We start from the raw sequence: 21,016 nt of genomic DNA on the forward strand, positions 1-21,016 counted from the left end.
CCCTGTATGCCTCAGCTCGCCTGTGGTGGGGCAAAAATACCCGCAGGTATTCGGCATTGCACACGAGCGCAATTTTGCGCTCGCGTGCAATCTCGCCCCCTGCCCGCGCACATCCAATCACGTGTGGGCAGGAGCTGTCTGTCTCCTCGGTCTGACTAGATCGAGGAGATTGAATTTCGCCACATTAGAGGTGGCGAAGAGGCTAAGGAAGCAGCGGTCTGGTGACCGCTGCTTGATAAATGACGGCGAGCAAGTTCTTGAGAGAACTTGCTGCCGTAGGGGCTTAATAAATCTAGCCGTAAGTGTACTAGTTGTTGATATTTGTAAAAGTTGGTGTTGTTGAGTAGCTTAACCTCTTGACGTCAAGAGATAACTGCATGTATTGCTAGGCAGTGTGTTCCTAACCTATGCAGAAGCCAAGGGGTTAAGCATATTGAGCTCTATAACCCCTCACTGCTAGTTGTTTTAAGTATCCTTCAGATGTTTTCAGAAGCACTGATGCAAATCTCCCATCACACCCTTCCTCCCCCACTCGAGACAAAAAAAAGAGAAGCAAATAACCTTATTAACAGGGTGTAAGAGCTGAAGTGTCCAGGAACAGACTACTTTTGGTCACATGAAATTTGCCTAGTGAGACCACTAACTCAGTCCAGAGATGCAGCTTGTTTCAGGATACCCAGCATGGCGACCACTTTCTTTTATTTTGCTACTTCTTTCACCAGGTGAGTATGGGCGAGTAAAATATACTAGCTGGAAAGAACTGAGACCAGTTGAAGAGAACATTGGCAAATGTATTATTCTGTGCTGGAATCTATTGATTTGTGGCTTTCTAAATGCTCCTAATGTTTAAGTGGTTCTGTCCCCAGCAATCTGATTTAGACACTGTACCTGTCACTGTCACTTGCATATCTCTGCATTTCTCTCTCACTATGACAGTCTGTCTGTATAAGTGTCACTGTCACTTGCATATCTCTGCATTTCTCTCTCACTATGACAGTCTGTCTGTATAAGTATCACTGTCACTTGCATATCTCTGCATTTCTCTCTCACTATGACAGTCTGTCTGTATAAGTATCACTGTCACTTGCATATCTCTGCATTTCTCTCTCACTATGACAGTCTGTCTGTATAAGTGTCACTGTCACTTGCATATCTCTGCATTACTTTTTTACTATGACAGTCTGTCTGTATAAGTATCACTGTCACTTGCATTTTATGCATTACTTTTTCACCATGACAGTCTGTCTGTATAAGTATCACTGTCACTTGCATATCTCTGCATTACTTTTTCACTATAGCAGTCTGTCTGTATAAGTGTCACTGTCACTTGCATATCTCTGCATTACTTTTTCACCATGACAGTCTGTCTGTATCCTCCTTCACATAACTTTTAAACATATTTATCACTTTTTCTGTCCCAACACAAGGATGATCTACTTAATGATTTAATCTGTGTAGATCATATTAAATATCAGCGTTTATATATTTAACAAACTGTGTACAGAACATTTTGTTGTAGTAGGATTATTAGGGGAAGCTTGTAGGTTAAAGGGACATAAAACCTGAATTTTTTATTTTATGATTCTGATAGAGAGAGCCCGGTAACGCATATTGGGAGGGGCTTTTGAACCCATAGCAGGGGAATGAACCGGATGTATTGGGTAGGGGGGGTGAAGCTAGCGGAGGCACTTATATTAAGGGGTACAGGATGATTACCCCCCTCTTTGCATCCGGACCTGACAGTGGGAAGAAGCTCACTCCCGCCCTCCCTTTGTTCTGACTATTTCGTTGTCGCAGCTATTGGCGGGGGGCTTGCCTGGTTTGGGTGGTAACTAGGGGCTTGGTACCTCCTGTGGAGACAGGAGAGGTTGAATTGTGGAAAGGTAAATAAAGTGGAGACGTGAGGACAGCTGGGCTAGCCCCGTGGGTAGTTATACTACAGTGTTATTTATGATGTTGGTATTTATTCATTGTATTAAAAGTTGTTAATAAATAAGCTGTGGCCTTTATACCCCAGAGTTGTTGTATGTGTGTTATTTAATAGGGGAATGTAGTACCTAATTAGGGGGTCAAGCATAAGATTTTAAACAACTTTCCAATTTACTTCTATTATCAAATTTGCTTCAATATCTTGGTATTCTATGTTGAAGAAGCAGCAGTGCACTACTGAGAGCATTAGGTGAGCCTATAACATGATTATATATATATATACACAGTAACCAATAAGCAGCTCCTGAGCTACCTAGGTATCCTTTTAAACAAAGAATACAGAAAGAAAACACATTAGATAATAGAAGTCAATAGGAAAGTTGCTTAAAATCACATAGTCTATCTGAATGATGAAGGAAAAAAGATAGGGTGTCATGTTCCTTTAATTTGCAGAATGTTAGAAAAAGAGGAAGTGTGAATCTATAAAAACATGTGTTTTGGATTGTCCCATGGGGGGGGGCTTTAGGGTTTAATATGGCTGGTTAATGTATATCAGTGGTTAGTTGTACATTAGGTGATACCACTCACTTTTTTGGACACATCCAATATGATTTTTTTTGCAAGTAGAATTTCTTTGAAAGATAATAATAAACAATAAAACTTTAAGCACTACATTTTTTTTGACAGAAGCATATTCATCTTATGGGGGCCCATTTATCAAGCTCCAGATGGAGCTTGAGGGCCCGTGTTTCTGGCGAGCTGGCAGGCTCTCCAAAAACACCAGTTATGAAGCAGCGGTCTAAAGACCGCTGCTTCATAACCTGTCCACCTGCTCTGAGCAGACGGACAGACATTGCCGCAATTCAACCGAATCGAGTACAATCGAGTTGATTGACACCCCCTGCAGAATCTGCAGAGGGCGGCGTTGCACCAGCAGCTCACAAGAACTGCTGGTGCAATGCTGAATACGGTGAGCGTATTGCTCTCCGCATTCAGCGAGGTCTGTCGGACCTGATCCACGCTGTTGGTTCAGGTCTGACAGACCTTTGTTAAATAGGCCCCATGGACTCTGTTGACTATTTGAAGGGAAGCTCTGTTAGTGCACATAGCATCAAGTAACTGTTTTATAATCTAGAGTGATTCTTTTCCCCATGGGATAATTAAGGACATGAACAAAAAAAAAAGGTTTTCATGATTCATACAGAGCATACCATTAAAAAAAGGTTCCTATATACTTATCAAATTTGCTTTGCCCTAAAATTATTCCATATTGAAGAGCATACTTAGATAGGTAGTGTGTATGTGTCTTGAGCACACATGGCAGCAAATACCGCTGCCATCTGCTGCTCTTGCACATGTATAACATTGTTCATAGTAATTTTGCAAATCTGCTGCTATGTAGTGCACCATTCACATGCACTCTCCTGATCCTATTTACCCGCTTTTCAACAAGGACTGTATGCTCTTAATCATAAAAAAAAAATGGGTGTTTCATGTTCCTTAAACAAGTTTTTTTTGTCATATAAATGTAAAATGGTTAATTATTTTTAGCAGGGACTTTTTAACGTTTAACACACCCACACAAAAGTCTTTAATTGGAAATGTTTGCATCAGGTAGGTTCTAATATAATCATGGGACTTTATTGGTCCCAAGTGTTCACAATACCAAAAAAATATTATGCTTGCAGTCACCAAAACTAAAAATAAATATTAGTAACATAACAAGCTAACAGGCAGAAATCTCTAAGATCATCCTCCTACCCCTCAAAAAAAACCAAGGTGAAAGATTAAAGCTCGTTCAGAAAGATCACTTAGCTGCGGTATGCATGGTCTCGAAGACAGACGTAATCCAGAGTCCTTATTTGCAAACGTCTTAATTAGACTACTGGGAAATAAATTCTTTGTATTTTTAACGTAACATTATAAACAAATTTCAAGATTTTCTAATTTGTTCTTGAATAAATGAACATCACCTAATGGAATGAGCTCTACTTGCTTCCTACATGCTAATATATTACAACTTCCCCACATATATCTGTTTCTTAAATAAATAATAGGAATGATTCAAATTGTTATAATAAGAAGAAGAATCTCCTTGGCTTTTTCAAATTTTTGTATTTAAATTCAAACATGGCCTATTTAAAGGGACATGAACCACACAATGTTTTCTTTTTGTGATTCAGACAAGAGCATGCAATTTAAAAAAAAAAAGTTTCTAGCTTACTTATATTAACAAATTTGCTTTGTTCTCTTGGAATTCTTTTGTGAAAAACATACCTAGGTAGAAAGCATGCAAAAGTCTGGAGCACTACACGGCAGCAAATGCTGCTGCCATCTAGTGCTCTGCCAGCTAGTGCTCTAAAGATGTGCACGCTCCTGAGCCAACCTACCTGCTTTTTCAGCAAAGTATATATACTAAGAGAAGAAACTAAATTTAATAATGGTAGTAAACTGGACATTTAAAATTTGTATGCTTTATTTGAATCATGAAAGAAAAAATATTGAATTTCATGTCTCATTAACATGCCATATGCATTAATTGCAACCATACTTTTTTTTGCTTAGACACATCCCCAAATAAACTAGATGTACCCGTAACTTTCCAGTCATCATGATCCCAAAGCCCCACATTTGGCCCTTTTGTCATCAGCATTAGGCCCTCCCTACTCTGACATTGCTCACTGAACACCTGTGGTTCTATCCACATGCTGTCATGACTTAGTAGGGTAATAGCTAACACTCCTGTTAATAGTTTGCTGGAACTGGTGCAGATGTTTGGTAAAAAAGGATAATAGTGTGCAATGTAATTTTAAAATGAAAACACGTTTGGTTGTATTCCAGTCCATCAGAAAAACGATATGAAATGATCTGCACAGATCTTTGGAAGGTTTTAAATTCAAGGCTACTTTACCCCAAAGAACTCAGTTGTCGTCAAAATGTTGTCCAAAAACACTAAACATTTTTTTCACAGGCAGATTACGAGTTTGTGCGTTCGTGTTTTAACCCTTGAAACAGCACCACAGCCATTACAAGTCTTGTCAATATAGCTGTACAGCAAGCTTTTTAGCTTGTATCGCAACGTCAGTCCCGCACTCGTAAAAAATACTTTTTTTTATGGGATTCCCATAGTGCAGCCATTACAAGTTTTGCGGTGCGGCTAAAAAGCTTGCATTACACCCTATACCGACACAATCCGTACCGCCATCTGAGAGCAGTAGTTATGAGTTTTACGCAACAAAACTGTTACATAAAATTCATAACTAAACTGTTACAAAGTACACAAAACACCCATAAACTACCAATTAACACCTAAACTGAGGCCCTCCCACATTGCAAATACTATATTAAACTTATTAACCCTTAATCTGCCGCTCCTGACATCGCTGCCACTATTAAAATTTATTAACCCCTATTCCATCGCCCCCACTATACTAAAGTTATTAACCCCTAAACAGCAAGCCACTATAATAAACCCATTTACTAATTTAAACTAGTAACCCCTAAACCTAACGCCCCCCTAACTTTATATTAAAATTACAATTTCCCTATCTTAAATTAAATTAAAATTTACCTGTCAAATTAACAAAACTAAGTTTAAACTAAAAATTAAACTAATATAACTATTAAACTAAAATTAAACTAACTACCAATTAAAGAAAACTAAACTATACATTATAAAAATCCTAACACTACTGTAAAAATTACAAACTATCTAATTACAAAAAATAAAAAAAACTAAATTACAAAAAATAACAAACGAAATTATCAAAAATAATAAAGAATTACACCTAATCTAATAGCCCTATAAAAATAAAAATCCCACCCAAAAAAAAAAAAAAAACCCTAGCCTACAATAAACTACCAATAGCCCTTAAAAGCACCTTTTGTAGGGCATTGCCCTAAGATAAACAGCTTTTTTACCTGTAAAGAAAAAACACAAAGACCCCCCCAGTAAAACAGTAAAACCCATCACCCAACCAACCCCCCCAAATAATAAACCTAACTCTAAGAAAAACCTAATCTATCCATTGCTCTGAAAAGGGCATTTAGCTCTTTTGCATTGCCCTGAAAAGGGCATTTAGCTCTTTTAAGAAAGCCCAAACCCAAATAAAAAAAAAAACCCACCCAAAAAAAACTCTTAAAAAAACACTAACCCCAGATGATCCACTTACAATTTTTTTTTTAAACAATTTTTATTGAAGTTCTGAGAAAAAGTAACATACAAGATTTGTCCATAAACAAAAATTACATCAGAGCAAGATATACATTGCTATCACGCAAAGATGATCAAATAGAATAAAGGTTGCAGCTTCATATATATAGTCTATGGGGCCTATTTATCAAAGGTCTTGCGGACCTGATCCGACAGTGCGGATCAGGTCCGCAAGACCTCGCTGAATGCGGAGAGCAATATGCTCTCCGTATTCAGCATTGCACCAGCAGCTCACAAGAGCTGCTGGTGCAACGCCGCCCCCTGCTGACTCGCGGCCAATCAGCCACCAGCAGGGAGGTGTCAATCAACCCAATCGTACTCGATCAGGTTGATTTCCAGTGATTCCTTTCCGCCTCATCAGAGCAGGCGGACAGGGTTATGGAGCTGCAGTCTTTAGACCGCTGCTTCAAAACTGGTGTTTCAGGCGAGTCTGAAGACTCGCCAGAAACACGGGCCCACAAGCTCCATTTGGAGCTTGATAAATGGGCACCTATGTTTTTATAGAGGAATATGCATAGGTAATAATAAAAAGTATTTAGCTAGAGAAAGATAGGACCTACAACCATAGGATATTGAGCTATGTCTCGTATTTTAATGTTTTGTATAAAGGTAATGGAATCTACAATGTGAGATATCACATATCATGTCTTAATAAGATGTAAGAAAAGGGTTTGGACTGAATAAAATGGAACTTCAGTTTATATTATATTATGTGGCAAATGTTCCCCACATCAGCAGAGTGGTCACTCTTTACCCTATCTAATCTAACAATGTCAAGATGTGGGGAGTTGGCTTTTGTCTTGGCCACTCTTGGGCCATAGTATATGGGGGGGAGTTCAGCAGGCAAAAGCCGCTCGAAATAGAGGGGAGGAGAAGGGGGAGTGGAGCCTTCCAGAATAAAACAGTAAAGTGATGAGGAAAGTGAGGGGAGGACTTGTGGTATGAATAGAGGGGTGGTTATTTCTAAGGATAGGCATCTGTAGAGAGGTAGAAAGACAACTTGTTATTTAAACTAGAACCTCTCAATGTATTACCTAGACCAGAACCTCAAGAAGGGCAAAGACAATACAATCTATCAGGTACTCAAATTGGAAAAATCTCAAAATTAGGGATCAGAGAGTTATCTATACTGGTATTTAGAGCATGGTACATAGCTAATTAGAACACTAGATCTCAAAGCTGGCGCTTACAGTATGAGATGTGGTGGGCAACTATCCATGCATTATACTAAGTGAAAAGTGCACCTTGTAGTATATAAATGTCAAAGTGGAGTTATTGGGGCCCATTTAACTTCAGACTCGCCAGAAACACAAGTTATGAAGCAGCGGTCACAAAGACCGCTGCTTCATAACGCTGTCCGCCTGCTCTGAGCAGGCGGACAGGAATCACCGGAAATCAACCTGATCGAGTATGATCGGGTTGATTGACACCCCCCTGCTGGCGGCCCATTGCCCGCCAGTCAGCAGGGGGCGGCGTTGCACCAGCAGCTGGTGCAATGCTGAATACGGAGAGCGTATTGCTCTCCGCATTCAGCGATATCTTGCGAACCTGATCCGCACTGTCGGATCAGGTCCGCAAGACATTTGATAAATAGGGGCCATTGTATTCAACTTCCAGCACAGTCTAAATGTTAAAACTCCATGACCAACTAGACAAAACAAGAATATGAAAATTTCAAGATAGCTATTAAAATATATAGTAACCTAGCATAACTAATACACAATTAAAGCACAATTATAATAGCTATATTTAACATATTGTTACCAAAGTTGTTGCTGTTTAGCCCAACCCAAACTTTTAAACTGTTTGCTCCAATAAAAGTTTATCGGATCATAGGGTAATCATAAATACAGAGAGTGTATTTGAGCTATTGAGATAGTTCGGTTAGGTTAACCCTATTCCAAGTCAAAGGACAATGAGACCTTCACTACTGGGGTAGGGATAATATTTAAAGTGAAAGGTTAGTTGAGTACTGCCTACCTATTCTACTTTTGAGCTCAAATAGAAATATATGAATCCTGAAATGTGTAGAAGTATGGGAGTTTAGAGCTAACCATCCTTCCTTACAAGAGTGTGCTATATGGTTCCTAAAGAGAACATAAGATAAATAAAAGATAAATAAAACTCCAATTAAACATATTAAGACTATACATGTATATTCAGCTAAATGCCACATCAACCCCAGTAATCTGCTATATATATAGTGGGCACATACAGTAGTGAGGTAAGGCAAGGAATTTCTTGCACCTAGAGATAAAATAGGAAGCTAAACGTTATCTGTACCCATAGAGAAAGTTACATTATATACGGTTAGTTAGAAATGAAACAAGGGAAGCTAGACATATATAACTAGGACCTCTCTTTTAACTTAGGTCCTCCATCGAGAAAAGGAACTGCTTTTGGGCTCGCTAAGATTTGTGGCTCTAATTATAGGGATAGTTTGTGTAGCAACTGAGCATATTGTTAATGTAGGGCAGCTTAAAAATAAAGATTTGTCAACCAACATTGTTATGCATGGTGAAGGTTATATGTAAAGTAGTTTTAGGAAATATCAATAGAGGAGGTGCTACCCATATAGAAGGTGTGGGGATCGGGTTGGGGTACATAGCATGATAACATGTCTGCATAAACAGAAGTACCTTGTATTATAGTCTAGTTTAAGTCTCAATAGCGGTAAGAATATTGGAAATAGTGTTTTCATCAGGGTTATCTTTAAGAATGCTATTGGACCTTTTTATAACGTTATTATCAACTTTCTAATATATGAAGTTGGGGGGGGGGGCAAAGCTAATATTAACCATTAGAGATGGCTAGGTGTTTTATGACGCATTTGAAAACATATATAGTTTGATAGGATTCAAAAGTGACCATGAATTCTTACTAACATGAACACACCGTAATTAACTTGCATGTCTCTTAGCACTAATGTAAAAAAGGTAAATGGTAACTAATTTAGGGACATACATATTAGGTATTAAAGGGACACTGAACCCAAATTTTTTCTTTTGTGATTCAGAATTAGGCCCCTATTTATTAAAGGTCTTGCGGACCTGATCCGACACTGCGGATCAGGTCCGCAACACCTCGCTGAATGCGGAGAACAATACGCTCTCCGTATTCAGCATTGCACCAGCAGCTCAGGAGGTGTCAATCAACCCGATCGTACTCGATTGGGTTGATTTCTGGCGATTCCTGTCCGCCTGCTCAGAGCAGGCGGATAGCGTTATGGAGCAGCGGTCTTTGTGACCGCTGCTTCATAACTGCTGTTTCTGGCAAGTCTGAAGACTCGCCAGAAACACGGGCCGTCAAGCTGCTTTTGGAGCTTGATAGATAGGCCCCAAAGCAGGCAATTTTAAGCAACTTTCTAATTAACTCCTATTATCAAATTAATTTCAATCTCTTGGTATCTTTATTTGAAATGCAAGAATGTAAGTTTAGACGCCGACCCATTTTTGGTGAACAAACTGGGTTGTTCTTGCTGATTGGTGGATAAATTCACCCACCAATAAACAAGTGCTTTACATGGTCCTGAACCAAAAAAAATAGCTTAGATGCCTTCTTTTTCAAATAAAGAAAGCAAGAGAACGTAGAAAAATTTATAATAGGTGTAAATTAGAAAGTTGCTTAAAATTGCACGCTCTATCTGAATCACAAAAGAAAAAATTTGGGTTCAGTGTCCCTTTAATACACATGCACCTAGATTACGATTTTTGCGTTATGAGTCAAATAGCAGCATTGTGGCCCATAACGCATCATTTATCATTTTCCTTAACGCCATCTAAAGTCAGTATTTATGAGTGTTACGCTACAAATCTGTAACATAAAACTCATAACTAAAGTGTTAAAAAGTGCACTAACACCCATATACTACCTATTAACCTCCTAAACTGAGGCCCTCCCGCATTGCAAACACTATAATACATTTATTAACCCCTAATCTGCTGCTCCGACATCGCCGCCACAGTTTTTTTTATTAACCCCTATTTCGCAGATCCCTGACATCGTCACCACTATACTAAAGTTATTAACCCCTAAACCACTTCCCTCCCGCATCAAAACACTTTTTAAATATAATTATCCCCTAATCTGCCGTCCGCCCACATCGCCTTTACTAATGTTATTAAGCCACTATAATAAACCTATTAACCCCTAAACCGAAAGCCCCCACAACGAAATATAATAAATAAAACTATTAACCCCTAAACTGAAAGTCCCCCATAACTAAATATACTAAATTAAACTGGTAACCCCTAAACCTAAAGCCCCCCTAACTTTAGATTAAAATTACAATTTCCCTATCTTAAATTAAATTAAAACTTAACTGTCAAATTAAAAAAACTAAGTTTAAACTAACAATTAAACTAATATAATTATTAAATTAATATTAAATTAACTACCAATTAAAATAAACTAAACTATACATTAAAAATTCCTAACACTACTCTAAAAATTACAAACTATCTATTTACAAAAAAAAAAAACTAAGTTACAAAAAATAACAAACACTAAATTACGGAAAATAACAAACGAAATTATCCAAAATAAAAAAGAATTACATCTATTCTAATAGCACTATCAAAATAAAAAAGCCCACCCAAAATAAAAAAAAACCCTAACCTACAATAAACTACCAATGGCAAGAGCCTTTTGTGGGGCATTGCCCCAAATATATCAGCTCTTTTACCTGTAAAATAAAATACAAAGACCCCTCCCAACAGTAAAACCTACCACCCAACCAACCCCCCAAAATAAAAAACCTAAATCTAAAAAAAACTAAGCTACCCATTGCCCTGAAAAGGGCATTTGTATGGGCATTGCCCTTAAAAATGCATTTAGCTCTTTTACTGCCCAGTCCCTAAACTAAAAAATAAAACCCACCCAGGATTTAAGCAGCTCTCATACTATTGGATGATGTAAAAGTTCTCAAATATGGTCTAGGTTTTGTACCATCTAACAATTTTAACTTGTTTGATACCATTATAGATCTGAATACATTTGTAAGACATTTGACACTTAAGAAATACTTTAAGGTCAGTCCAGAGGCTTCAGCATCTGGGGAAATAGAGAGGCAAGAAAATTTAAATATCAGAGATATTCCATTTGAGGAAGCAAATGACTACCTTGCTTTACTTAGCCTGGAGACTGAATCCTCTGGAATAGAGAAAGTGAATGCAACATTTAAGCCCAAAAGTGTTTTTTATCCAACTAGAACTAGAGGTATATATTTAGAATCATTCCATAGAAGAGTGGAACTAGAATTGCAAGAACTACAGGATACTCTATCTTTTAGCAAATGTAATCTGAATAAACATGAGAAAGAAGCTATTACAAATTTACCTAGTAATGAAGATATTGTCATTAGGCGTAGTGACAAAGGTGGCAATATTGTAGTGCTTAATAAAAGTGACTATATCTTGGAAGCTTTCAGGCAGCTAGAGGATAAGGAAGTTTACCAAAAATTGGATTTTGATCCAACTGCTATATATAAGAGAAGTTTAAGTCACATTTTGGATGAAGGAAGGGAAATGGGTATCATTGATGAGGATACATACAGATATCTAGATGTTAAAAACCCTAAAGTACCAATCTTTCACCATCTCCCTAAGACTCACAAATCCCTTATTAATGTTCAAGGGAGACCTATTGTCTCAGGGATTGGGTCATTGTTGGAGCCTTTGGGGCGAATGAATTGAAAAGATACTTCAGCCCCTTGTAAGAATGTTGCCATCATACTTTAAGGACACTAAACAGCTTTTAGGTATTTTAGATGAAATAGAATGGAAATCTAACTATATGTGGATAACAGTGGATGTAGTGAGTTTATACTCTAGTATCCCCCAAAATCAAGGAATAGAAGCGGTTAGATATTTTCTAGATACCTTTACAAACTATGTGTCTGATCATAAGGAGTATATACTCAGACTGTTAGTTTTTCTGTTGTCACATAATTATTTTTCATTTCGGGAGCAGTTCTTCCTACAAAGGAGAGGCACCGCCATGGGCGCAACATTTGCGCCAGCCTTTGCTAATATCTACATGGGTTGGTGGGAGCTCAAATATATTTGTGGGGAGAGCTGCTCTCAGAGGGGAAATATCATATTATATAAGAGGTATATCGATGACCTCCTATTTATATGGGAGGGTTCCGAAACTGAATGTGACTATTTCTTGAAAGAATTGAACAACAATGATAAAGGGCTGAGTTTTACTTGCACTAGAGACCCATTAAAGATTGATTATCTGGATCTCACTCTAAAAGGTAACCTTAATACGAATAATATTGAAACAGGTTTACATAGGAAAGAAATAGCAGGAAATAGTCTATTACATTCCAAAAGTATGCATCCAAGACACAGTAAGTATGGAATATTGAAAGGGGAATATTTACGGTATAAAATGAATTGTTCAACAAAGGATATGTATATTAGAGAAGTTGTAATATTAAAAGAACGATTCATACAAAGAGGATACCCTAAATATTTAATAGAAAGAGCAGAAAGAGATGTAGAAAAGCTTGATAGGAGATCTATGTTATATGGGAGTAGTAAAATAAACTACCAATTTTTGTCACTAACTATAGCAATCAGTTTGAGAAAATTGCAAATATTATTAAGAAAAATCTACCAATCTTACAGGGAGATGAAGCACTTTACTCTTTGGTAAAAGATGGATGTAAATGTGTGTCCAGAAGGAATAAAAGCCTGGGTAATACCCTATCTCCTAGTAAAGTAAGAATAAGAAGCGAGAAGAGAGAGAGCAGTTGGTTACATTGCAAGGGCCACTATAAATGTGGAAAATGGAATTGCAAAGCGTGTGATCATACGCAGGTAGGGAAGCAGTTTCAATCAAAGGTGACACATAAGGTCTTTGATATTAATGATTGCACTAATTGTCGTACTACCTATGTCATATACCTAGTAACATGTCTGCATTGTAATTTACAATAAGTTGGTCTCACCTCTAGAGAGGCAAGGGACAGGATTAAGGAACACATATATGAGATTAAAACGGTATGCCCTAAATCACAAGTAGCTTGTCATTTTAAATACGTACATGAGTATACTGATGGCCTCAAATGGCAAATAATAGAGCATGTAAGTACACCATGGAGAGGTGGAAAGCGAAAAAAACTGCTACACAAGCGTGAGGCGTTTTGGATTTTTAAATTAAAAACCAGGGTGCCCGAGGGCCTCAACATACAGACAGATTTGATAAATTTTTGGGAGTAAGAATTAATCCAAAATAGGCTTTTATACTCAGAATACCTATCTATAGTTATACTCTGAAGCATATATGGACTATAATTTGACAGAGTATATGAATAGGATCGAATTTTATGCTGTTAAGGGTTATACACTCTAAGATCTCTGTATAAAGGTGAAATATTTTAGCATTACGCAATTGGAAACATTATTGTGATATAGCTTTATGAATGTGAGGATTAAATACTTTCGAGCTGTTAAGTTGGTAAGTAAAAATGTTACAACTTTACCTATGTACTTATGCTTAGAGATTATGCTAACATCAGTCACTATAGTTAGAATTCCAGCGGGTGATTGGCTTTTTAATTTTATTCTTATATAGTTATGAGTCTTTTATGTATATATTAATGCATTGGATATATTTGATTCTTAGATGTGTGAGCTATGTAATAATAAAATGTTCCCTTTAGTTTTAAGGTTGAACACTAAATGTATACATGAAGCTGCCTCTAGGAATCTGTATGTAAGGCTCTAAAGTAATCAAGAAGCTACCGTCAGATATAGTATATCATGAGCAGTAACAGGGATGTTATTATCTGTCTTTTCTAAATGCATAGTTGCCAACTGTTTAAAGAAATTTGTTGCAAAAAAATTTGTTGCATATATAGCTGTGAACATTATAAAGAAATATGAAAGATGTATAATATTTGGTGAAACGATCCTGTTATTTGCTTAGTGTATACTGTTTCACAAATGCATATAAGGATTTGCAAGTCAGGAAAATGCTTTTGGGTTTATGTTATCCCTGATGAATTCTTTTTGCAGAGGCTGCCTAGAAAATGAATTTGATAGAAAACTGATAGAATTAAGGGTTAATGGTATGTGTATAATGACATCACAGGATCTCACATGTATATAATGAGGCTGTAATGGTCAGTGCAGCATGGTCTATGAGGACGGCGCAAGCTGAAACGCGTAAGACCGGTGCTGCACTGGCCTCTGGATCACTTGATGTGGAGTTTTAATTGTTGCTAATAAAAGTTATATTTTAGCTTTTACACTCACTGTCTCGCTATTGAATTTTTTCTGTGGAACGAGTGGATTGGGGAGTCCCATTTGCAGTTTGCAAGTGAGTGTTTTACTTGAGGTGAAGAGTGGGCGGAGCTATTCTCGGCGTGTTGACGCTGCCGGAAGGGACTGCTGCTGGTAGGAGTCGAGAAGAAACTAAGGAGTTCATAATGGTGGATGGATTCAAGGCTAGCCCGCAACTGATCCTGATATCGGGAGAACAGCAGTAAGTCAGTTTTTTGTTTATACTGATTTCATGTGCGGGAGCCGTACAAGTACTTCCTTATGAACAGCTTTAGTTAAGAAAGTCTTGGTGCGCTGTACATAAGGGAGTGCTACTTTGCGTATGCTTAAATGAATCATCCAATAGAATGAGAGCTGCTTAAGTCCTATTGGCTGATTTGAACAGCCAATAGGATTTCAGCAGCTCTCATTCTATTGTCTAATTCAAATTTTTCAGCCAATAGGAATGCAAGGGCCATCTTGAATCGCGTCCCTTGCATTGAAGATTCAGTGTACGGTGGCGACCATATGAAGAGGATGCTCTGCGCCGGATGTCTTCAGGATAGACCCACTCCGAGCCTCCGGGGATCAAGATAGAAGATGCCGCCTAGATGAAGATTGAAGAGGCCGTCTGGATGAAGACTTTCACCGCTTGGATCAGGACTTCGCCGCCGGGATGAAGATTGAAGAGGCCGTCTGGATGAAGACTTCTCGCCGCCTGGATTAGGGCGTCAACTCTGGGATGAAGATAATTCAAGTGGGACTTCAAAAACTGTAAGTGGATCGTCAGGGGTTAGTGTTAGGCTTTTTCTTTTATGTAATTAGCAAGAGTCCATGAGCTAGTGACGTATGGGATATACATTCCTACCAGGAGGGGCAAAGTTTCCCAAACCTCAAAATGCCTATAAATACACCCCTCACCACACCCACAAATCAGTTTTACAAACTTTGCCTCCCATGGAGGTGGTGAAGTAAGTTTGTGCTAGATTCTACGTTGATATGCGCTTCGCAGCAGGCTGGAGCCCGGTTTTCCTCTCAGTGTGCAGGGAATGTCAGAGGGATGTGAAGAGAGTATTGCCTATTTGAATTCAATGGTCCCTTCTACGGGATCTATTTCATAGGTTCTCTGTTATCGGTCGTAGAGATTCATCTCTTACCTCCCTTTTCAGATCGACGATATACTCTTATGTACCATTACCTCTACTGATTCTCGTTTCAGTACTGGTTTGGCTTTCTACTACATGTAGATGAGTGTCCTGGGGTAAGTAAGCCTTATTTTTTGTGACACTCTAAGCTATGGTTGGGCACTTTTATATAAAGTTCTAAATATATGTGTTTAAACATTTATTTGCCTTGATTCAGGATGTTCAATATTCCTTTTTTCAGACAGTCAGTTTCATTATTGGGATAATGCATATGAATTAAAACATTTTTTCTTACCTTAAAAATTGACTTTTTTCCCTGTGGGCTGTTAGGCTCGCGGGGGCTGAAAATGCTTCATTTTATTGCGTCATTCTTGGCGCAGACTTTTTTGGCGCAAAAATTTTCTTTGTCATTTCAGGCGTCATACTTGTCGCCGGAAGTTGCGTCATGTTTTTGACATTTTTTTCGCGCCAAAAATGTCGGCGTCACCGGATGTGGTGTCATTTTTGGCGCCAAAAGCATTTAGGCGCCAAATAATGTGGGCGTCTTTTTTGGCGCTAAAAAATATGGGCGTCATTATTGTCTCCACATTATTTAAGTCTAGTTGTTTATTTGCTTCTGGTTGCTAGAAGCTTGTTCATTGGCATTTTTTCCCATTCCTGAAACTGTCATTTAAGGAATTTGATAAATTTTGCTTTATATGTTGTTTTTTCTATTACATATTGCAAGATGTCTCAGATTGACCCTGAATCAGAAGCTACTTCTGGAAAATCGCTGCCTGATGCTGGATCTACCAAAGTTAAGTGTATTTGCTGTAAACTTGTGGTAACTGTCCCTCTGGCTGTTGTTTGTGATGAATGTCATGATAAACTTGCTAATGCAGATAATATTTCCTTTAGTAATGTTCCATTACCTGTTGCTGTTCAGTCAACATCTAATACTCAGGGTGTTCCTGTTAATATAAGAGATTTTGTTTCTAAATCTATTAGGAAGGCTATGTCTGTTATTCCTCCTTCCAGTAAACGTAAAAGGTCTTTTAAAACTTCTCATTTTCCAGATGAATTTTTAAATGAACAAAATCTTTCTGATTCTGTTTCTGATGATGATTTGTCTGGTTCAGAGGATTCTGTTTCAGAGATTGACACTGATAAATCTTCATATTTATTTAAAATGGAATTTATTCGTTCTTTACTTAAAGAAGTCTAAATTGCATTAGAAATAGAGGATTCTGGTCCTCTTGATACTAAATCTAAACGTTTAAATACGGTTTTTAAACCTCCTGTAGTTATTCCGGAGGTTTTTCCCGTCCCTGATGCTATTTCTGAAGTAATTTCCAGGGAATGGAATAATCTGGGTAATTCATTTACTCCTTCTAAAAGGTTTAAGAAATTATATCCTGTGCCATCTGACAGATTAGAGTTTTGGGACAAAATCCCTAAGGTTGATGGGGCTATCTCTACTCTTGCTAAACGTGCTACTATTCCTACGGCAGATAGTACTTCCTTTAAGGATCCTTTAGATAGGAAAATTGAATCCTTTCTAAGAAAAGCTTATTTATGTTCAGGTAATCTTCTTAGGCCTGCTATATCTTTGGCGGATGTTGCTGCAGCTTCAACTTTCTGGTTGGAGGCTTTAGCACAACAAGTGACAGACCATAATACTCATAGCATTGTTAATCTTCTTCAACATGCTAATAACTTTATTTGTGATGCCATCTTTGACATCATTAGGGTTGATGTCAGGTATATGTCTTTAGCTATTTTAGCTAGAAGAGCTTTATGGCTTAAAACTTGGAATGCTGATATGTCTTCTAAGTCAACTTTGCTTTCCCTTTCTTTCCAAGGTAATAAATTGTTTGGTTCACAGTTGGATTCTATTATTTCAACTGTTACTGGGGGGAAAGGAACTTTTTTACCACAGGATAAAAAATCCAAAGGTAAATATAGGGCTGCTAATCGTTTTCGTTCCTTTCGTCACAATAAGGAACAAAAGCCTGACCCTTCCCCAACAGGAACGGTATCAGTTTGGAAACCATCTCCAGTCTGGAATAAATCCAAGCCTTTTAGAAAGCCAAAGTCAGCTCCCAAGTCCACATGAAGGTGCGGCCCTCATTCCAGCGCAGCTGGTAGGGGGCAGATTATGATTTTTTCAAAGAAATTTGGATCAATTCGATTCACAGTCCTTGGATTCAGAACATTGTTTCTCAAGGGTACAGAATAGGTTTCAAGATAAGGCTTCCTGCAAGAAGATTTTTTCTTTCTCGCGTTCCAATAAATCCAGTGAAGGCTCAAGCGTTTCTGAAATGTGTTTCAGATCTAGAGTTGGCTGGAGTAATTGTACCTGTTCCAGTTCTGGAACAAGGTCTGGGGTTCTACTCAAATCTATTCATTGTGCCAAAGAAGGAGAATTCCTTCAGACCTGTACTGGATTTAAAGATATTGAATCGTTATGTAAGAATACCAACATTCAAAATGGTAACTATAAGGACTATTCTGCCTTTTGTTCAGCAAGGGCATTATATGTCCACAATAGATTTACAGGATGCATATCTGCATATTCCGATTCATCCAGATCACTTTCAGTTTCTGAGATTCTCTTTTCTAGACAAGCATTACCAGTTTGTGTCTCTGCCGTTTGGCCTAGCAACAGCTCCAAGGATTTTTTTAAAGATTCTCGGTGCCCTACTATCTGTAATCAGAGAACAGGGTATTGTGGTATTTCCTTATTTGGACGATATCTTGGTACTTGCTCAGTCTTCACATTTAGCAGAATCTCATACGATTCGACTTGTATCGTTTCTTCAAGAACATGGTTGGAGGATCAATTTACCAAAGAGTTCGTTGATTCCTCAGACAAGGGTAACCTTTTTAGGTTTCCAGATAGATTCAGTGTCCATGACTCTGTCGTTAACGGACAAGAGACGTCTGAAATTGGTTTCAGCTTGTCGAAACCTTCAGTCTCAATCATTCCCTTCGGTAGCCTTATGCATGGAAATTCTAGGTCTTATGACTGCTGCATCTGACGCGATCCCCTTTGCTCGTTTTCACATGCGACCTCTTCAGCTCTGTATGCTGAACCAGTGGTGCAGGGATTATACAAAGATATCACAATTAATATCTTTAAAACCGAATGTACGACACTCTCTGTCGTGGTGGACAGACCACCATCGTTTAGTTCAGGGGGCTTCTTTTTTTCCTCCAACCTGGACTGTGATCTCAACAGATGCAAGTCTGACAGGTTGGGGAGCTGTATGGGGGTCTCTGACAGCACAGGGGGTTTGGGAATCTCAGGAGGCGAGATTACCAATCAACATTTTGGAACTCCGTGCGATTTTCAGAGCTCTTCAGTCGTGGCCTCTTCTAAAGAGAGAGCCGTTCATTTGTTTTCAGACGGACAATGTCACAACCGTGGCATATATCAATCATCAAGGGGGGACTCACAGTCCTCTGGCTATGAAAGAAGTATCTCGAATACTTGTATGGGCGGAATCCAGCTCCTGTCTAATTTCTGCGGTTCACATCCCAGGTATAGACAATTGGGAAGCGGATTATCTCAGTCGCCAAACATTACATCCGGGCGAATGGTCTCTTCACCCAGAAGTATTTCTTCAGATTGTTCAATTCTGGGGACTTCCAGAAATAGATCTGATGGCTTCTCATCTAAACAAGAAGCTTCCCAGGTATCTGTCCAGATCCAGGGATCCTCAGGCAGAAGCTGTGGATGCATTGTCTCTTCCTTGGAAGTATCATCCTGCCTATATCTTTCCGCCTCTAGTTCTTCTTCCAAGAGTGATTTCCAAGATTCTAAAGGAGCGTTCGTTTGTTCTGCTGGTGGCTCCAGCATGGCCTCACAGGTTTTGGTATGCGGATCTTGTTCAGATGGCAACTTGTCAACCATGGACTCTTCCGTTAAGACCAGACCTGGTCTGGATAAAGGTTTGTCTGCAAGTTCTTTGAAAGGACAAATTTCTGCTCTTTCTGTGTTGTTTCACAGAAAGATTGCTAATCTTCCTGATATTCATTGTTTTGTTCAGGCTTTGGTTTGTATCAAACCTGTCATTAAGTCAATCTCTCCTCCTTGGAGTTTGAATTTGGTTCTGGGGGCTTTACAAGCTCCTCCGTTTGAACCTATGCATTCTCTGGACATTAAATTACTTTCTTGGAAAGTCCTGTTCCTTTTGGCAATCTCTTCTGCTAGAAGAGTTTCAGAGTTATCTGCTCTTTCTTGTGAATCTCCTTTTCTGATTTTTCATCAGGATAAGGCGGTGTTGCGAACTTCATTTAAATTTTTACCTAAGGTTGTGAACTCTAACAACATTAGTAGAGAAATTGTGGTTCCTTCATTATGTCCTAATCCTAAGAATTCTAAGGAAAGATTGTTGCATTCTTTGGATGTAGTTAGAGCTTTGAAATATAATGTTGAAGCAACTAAAGGTTTCCGAAAGACTTCTAGTCTATTTGTTATCTTTTCCGGTTCCAGGAAAGGTCAGAAGGCCTCTGCCATTTCTTTGGCATCTTGGTTAAAATCTTTAATTCATCATGCTTATGTCGAGTCGGGTAAAACTCCGCCTCAAAGGATTACAGCTCATTCTACTAGGTCAGTTTCTACTTCCTGGGCGTTTAGGAATGAAGCTTCGGTTGATCAGATTTGCAAAGCAGCCACTTGGTCTTCTTTGCATACTTTTACTAAATTCTACCATTTTGATGTGTTTTCTTCTTCTGAAGCAGTTTTTGGTAGAAAAGTACTTCAGGCAGCGGTTTCAGTTTGATTCTTCTGCTTATAATTTCAGTTTTTTTCATTATAAGATTAAAACTTTATTTTGGGTTGTGGATTATTTTTTCAGCGGAATTGGCTGTCTTTATTTTATCCCTCCCTCTGTAGTGACTCTTGCGTGGAAGTTCCACATCTTGGGTATTTATTATCCCATACGTCACTAGCTCATGGACTCTTGCTAATTACATGAAAGAAAACATAATTTATGTAAGAACTTACCTGATAAATTCATTTCTTTCATATTAGCAAGAGTCCATGAGGCCCACCCTTTTTTTGTGGTGGTTATGATTTTTTTGTATAAAGCACAATTATTCCAATTCCTTATTTTTTATGCTTTCGCACTTTTTTCTTATCACCCCACTTCTTGGCTATTCGTTAAACTGATTTGTGGGTGTGGTGAGGGGTGTATTTATAGGCATTTTGAGGTTTGGGAAACTTTGCCCCTCCTGGTAGGAATGTATATCCCATACGTCATTAGCTCATGGACTCTTGCTAATATGAAAGAAATGAATTTATCAGGTAAGTTCTTACATAAATTATGTTTTTTAAGGGTTTATTGGGTGGGTTTTATTTTCTTAGTTTAGGGTCTGGGCAGTAAATGAGCTAAATGCCCTTTTCAGGGCAATGGGTAGCTTAGTTTTTTAGATAGTTTTTTTTTATTTTGTAGGTTTGGGGGTGGGGGTTT

At 38.3% G+C, this 21,016-nt stretch overlaps 1 protein-coding gene across 1 annotated transcript in view; it reads left to right on the forward strand.

Annotated features, from left to right (window-relative positions):
• The first annotated feature begins 624 nt into the window (after positions 1 to 624).
• Positions 625 to 21,016, forward strand: part of CD79A (CD79a molecule) — an 81,550-nt gene continuing 61,158 nt past the window's right edge. Inside the window, exon 1 of the mRNA XM_053689995.1 lies at positions 625 to 722. Coding sequence (XP_053545970.1) covers positions 656 to 722 — 67 coding nt within the window. The 5' untranslated portion in view covers positions 625 to 655. The remainder of the gene's footprint in view (positions 723 to 21,016) is intronic.

The sequence above is a fragment of the Bombina bombina genome, chromosome 8 (assembly GCF_027579735.1).
Source record: "Bombina bombina isolate aBomBom1 chromosome 8, aBomBom1.pri, whole genome shotgun sequence".
In the NCBI taxonomy this organism is placed as follows: domain Eukaryota; kingdom Metazoa; phylum Chordata; class Amphibia; order Anura; family Bombinatoridae; genus Bombina; species Bombina bombina.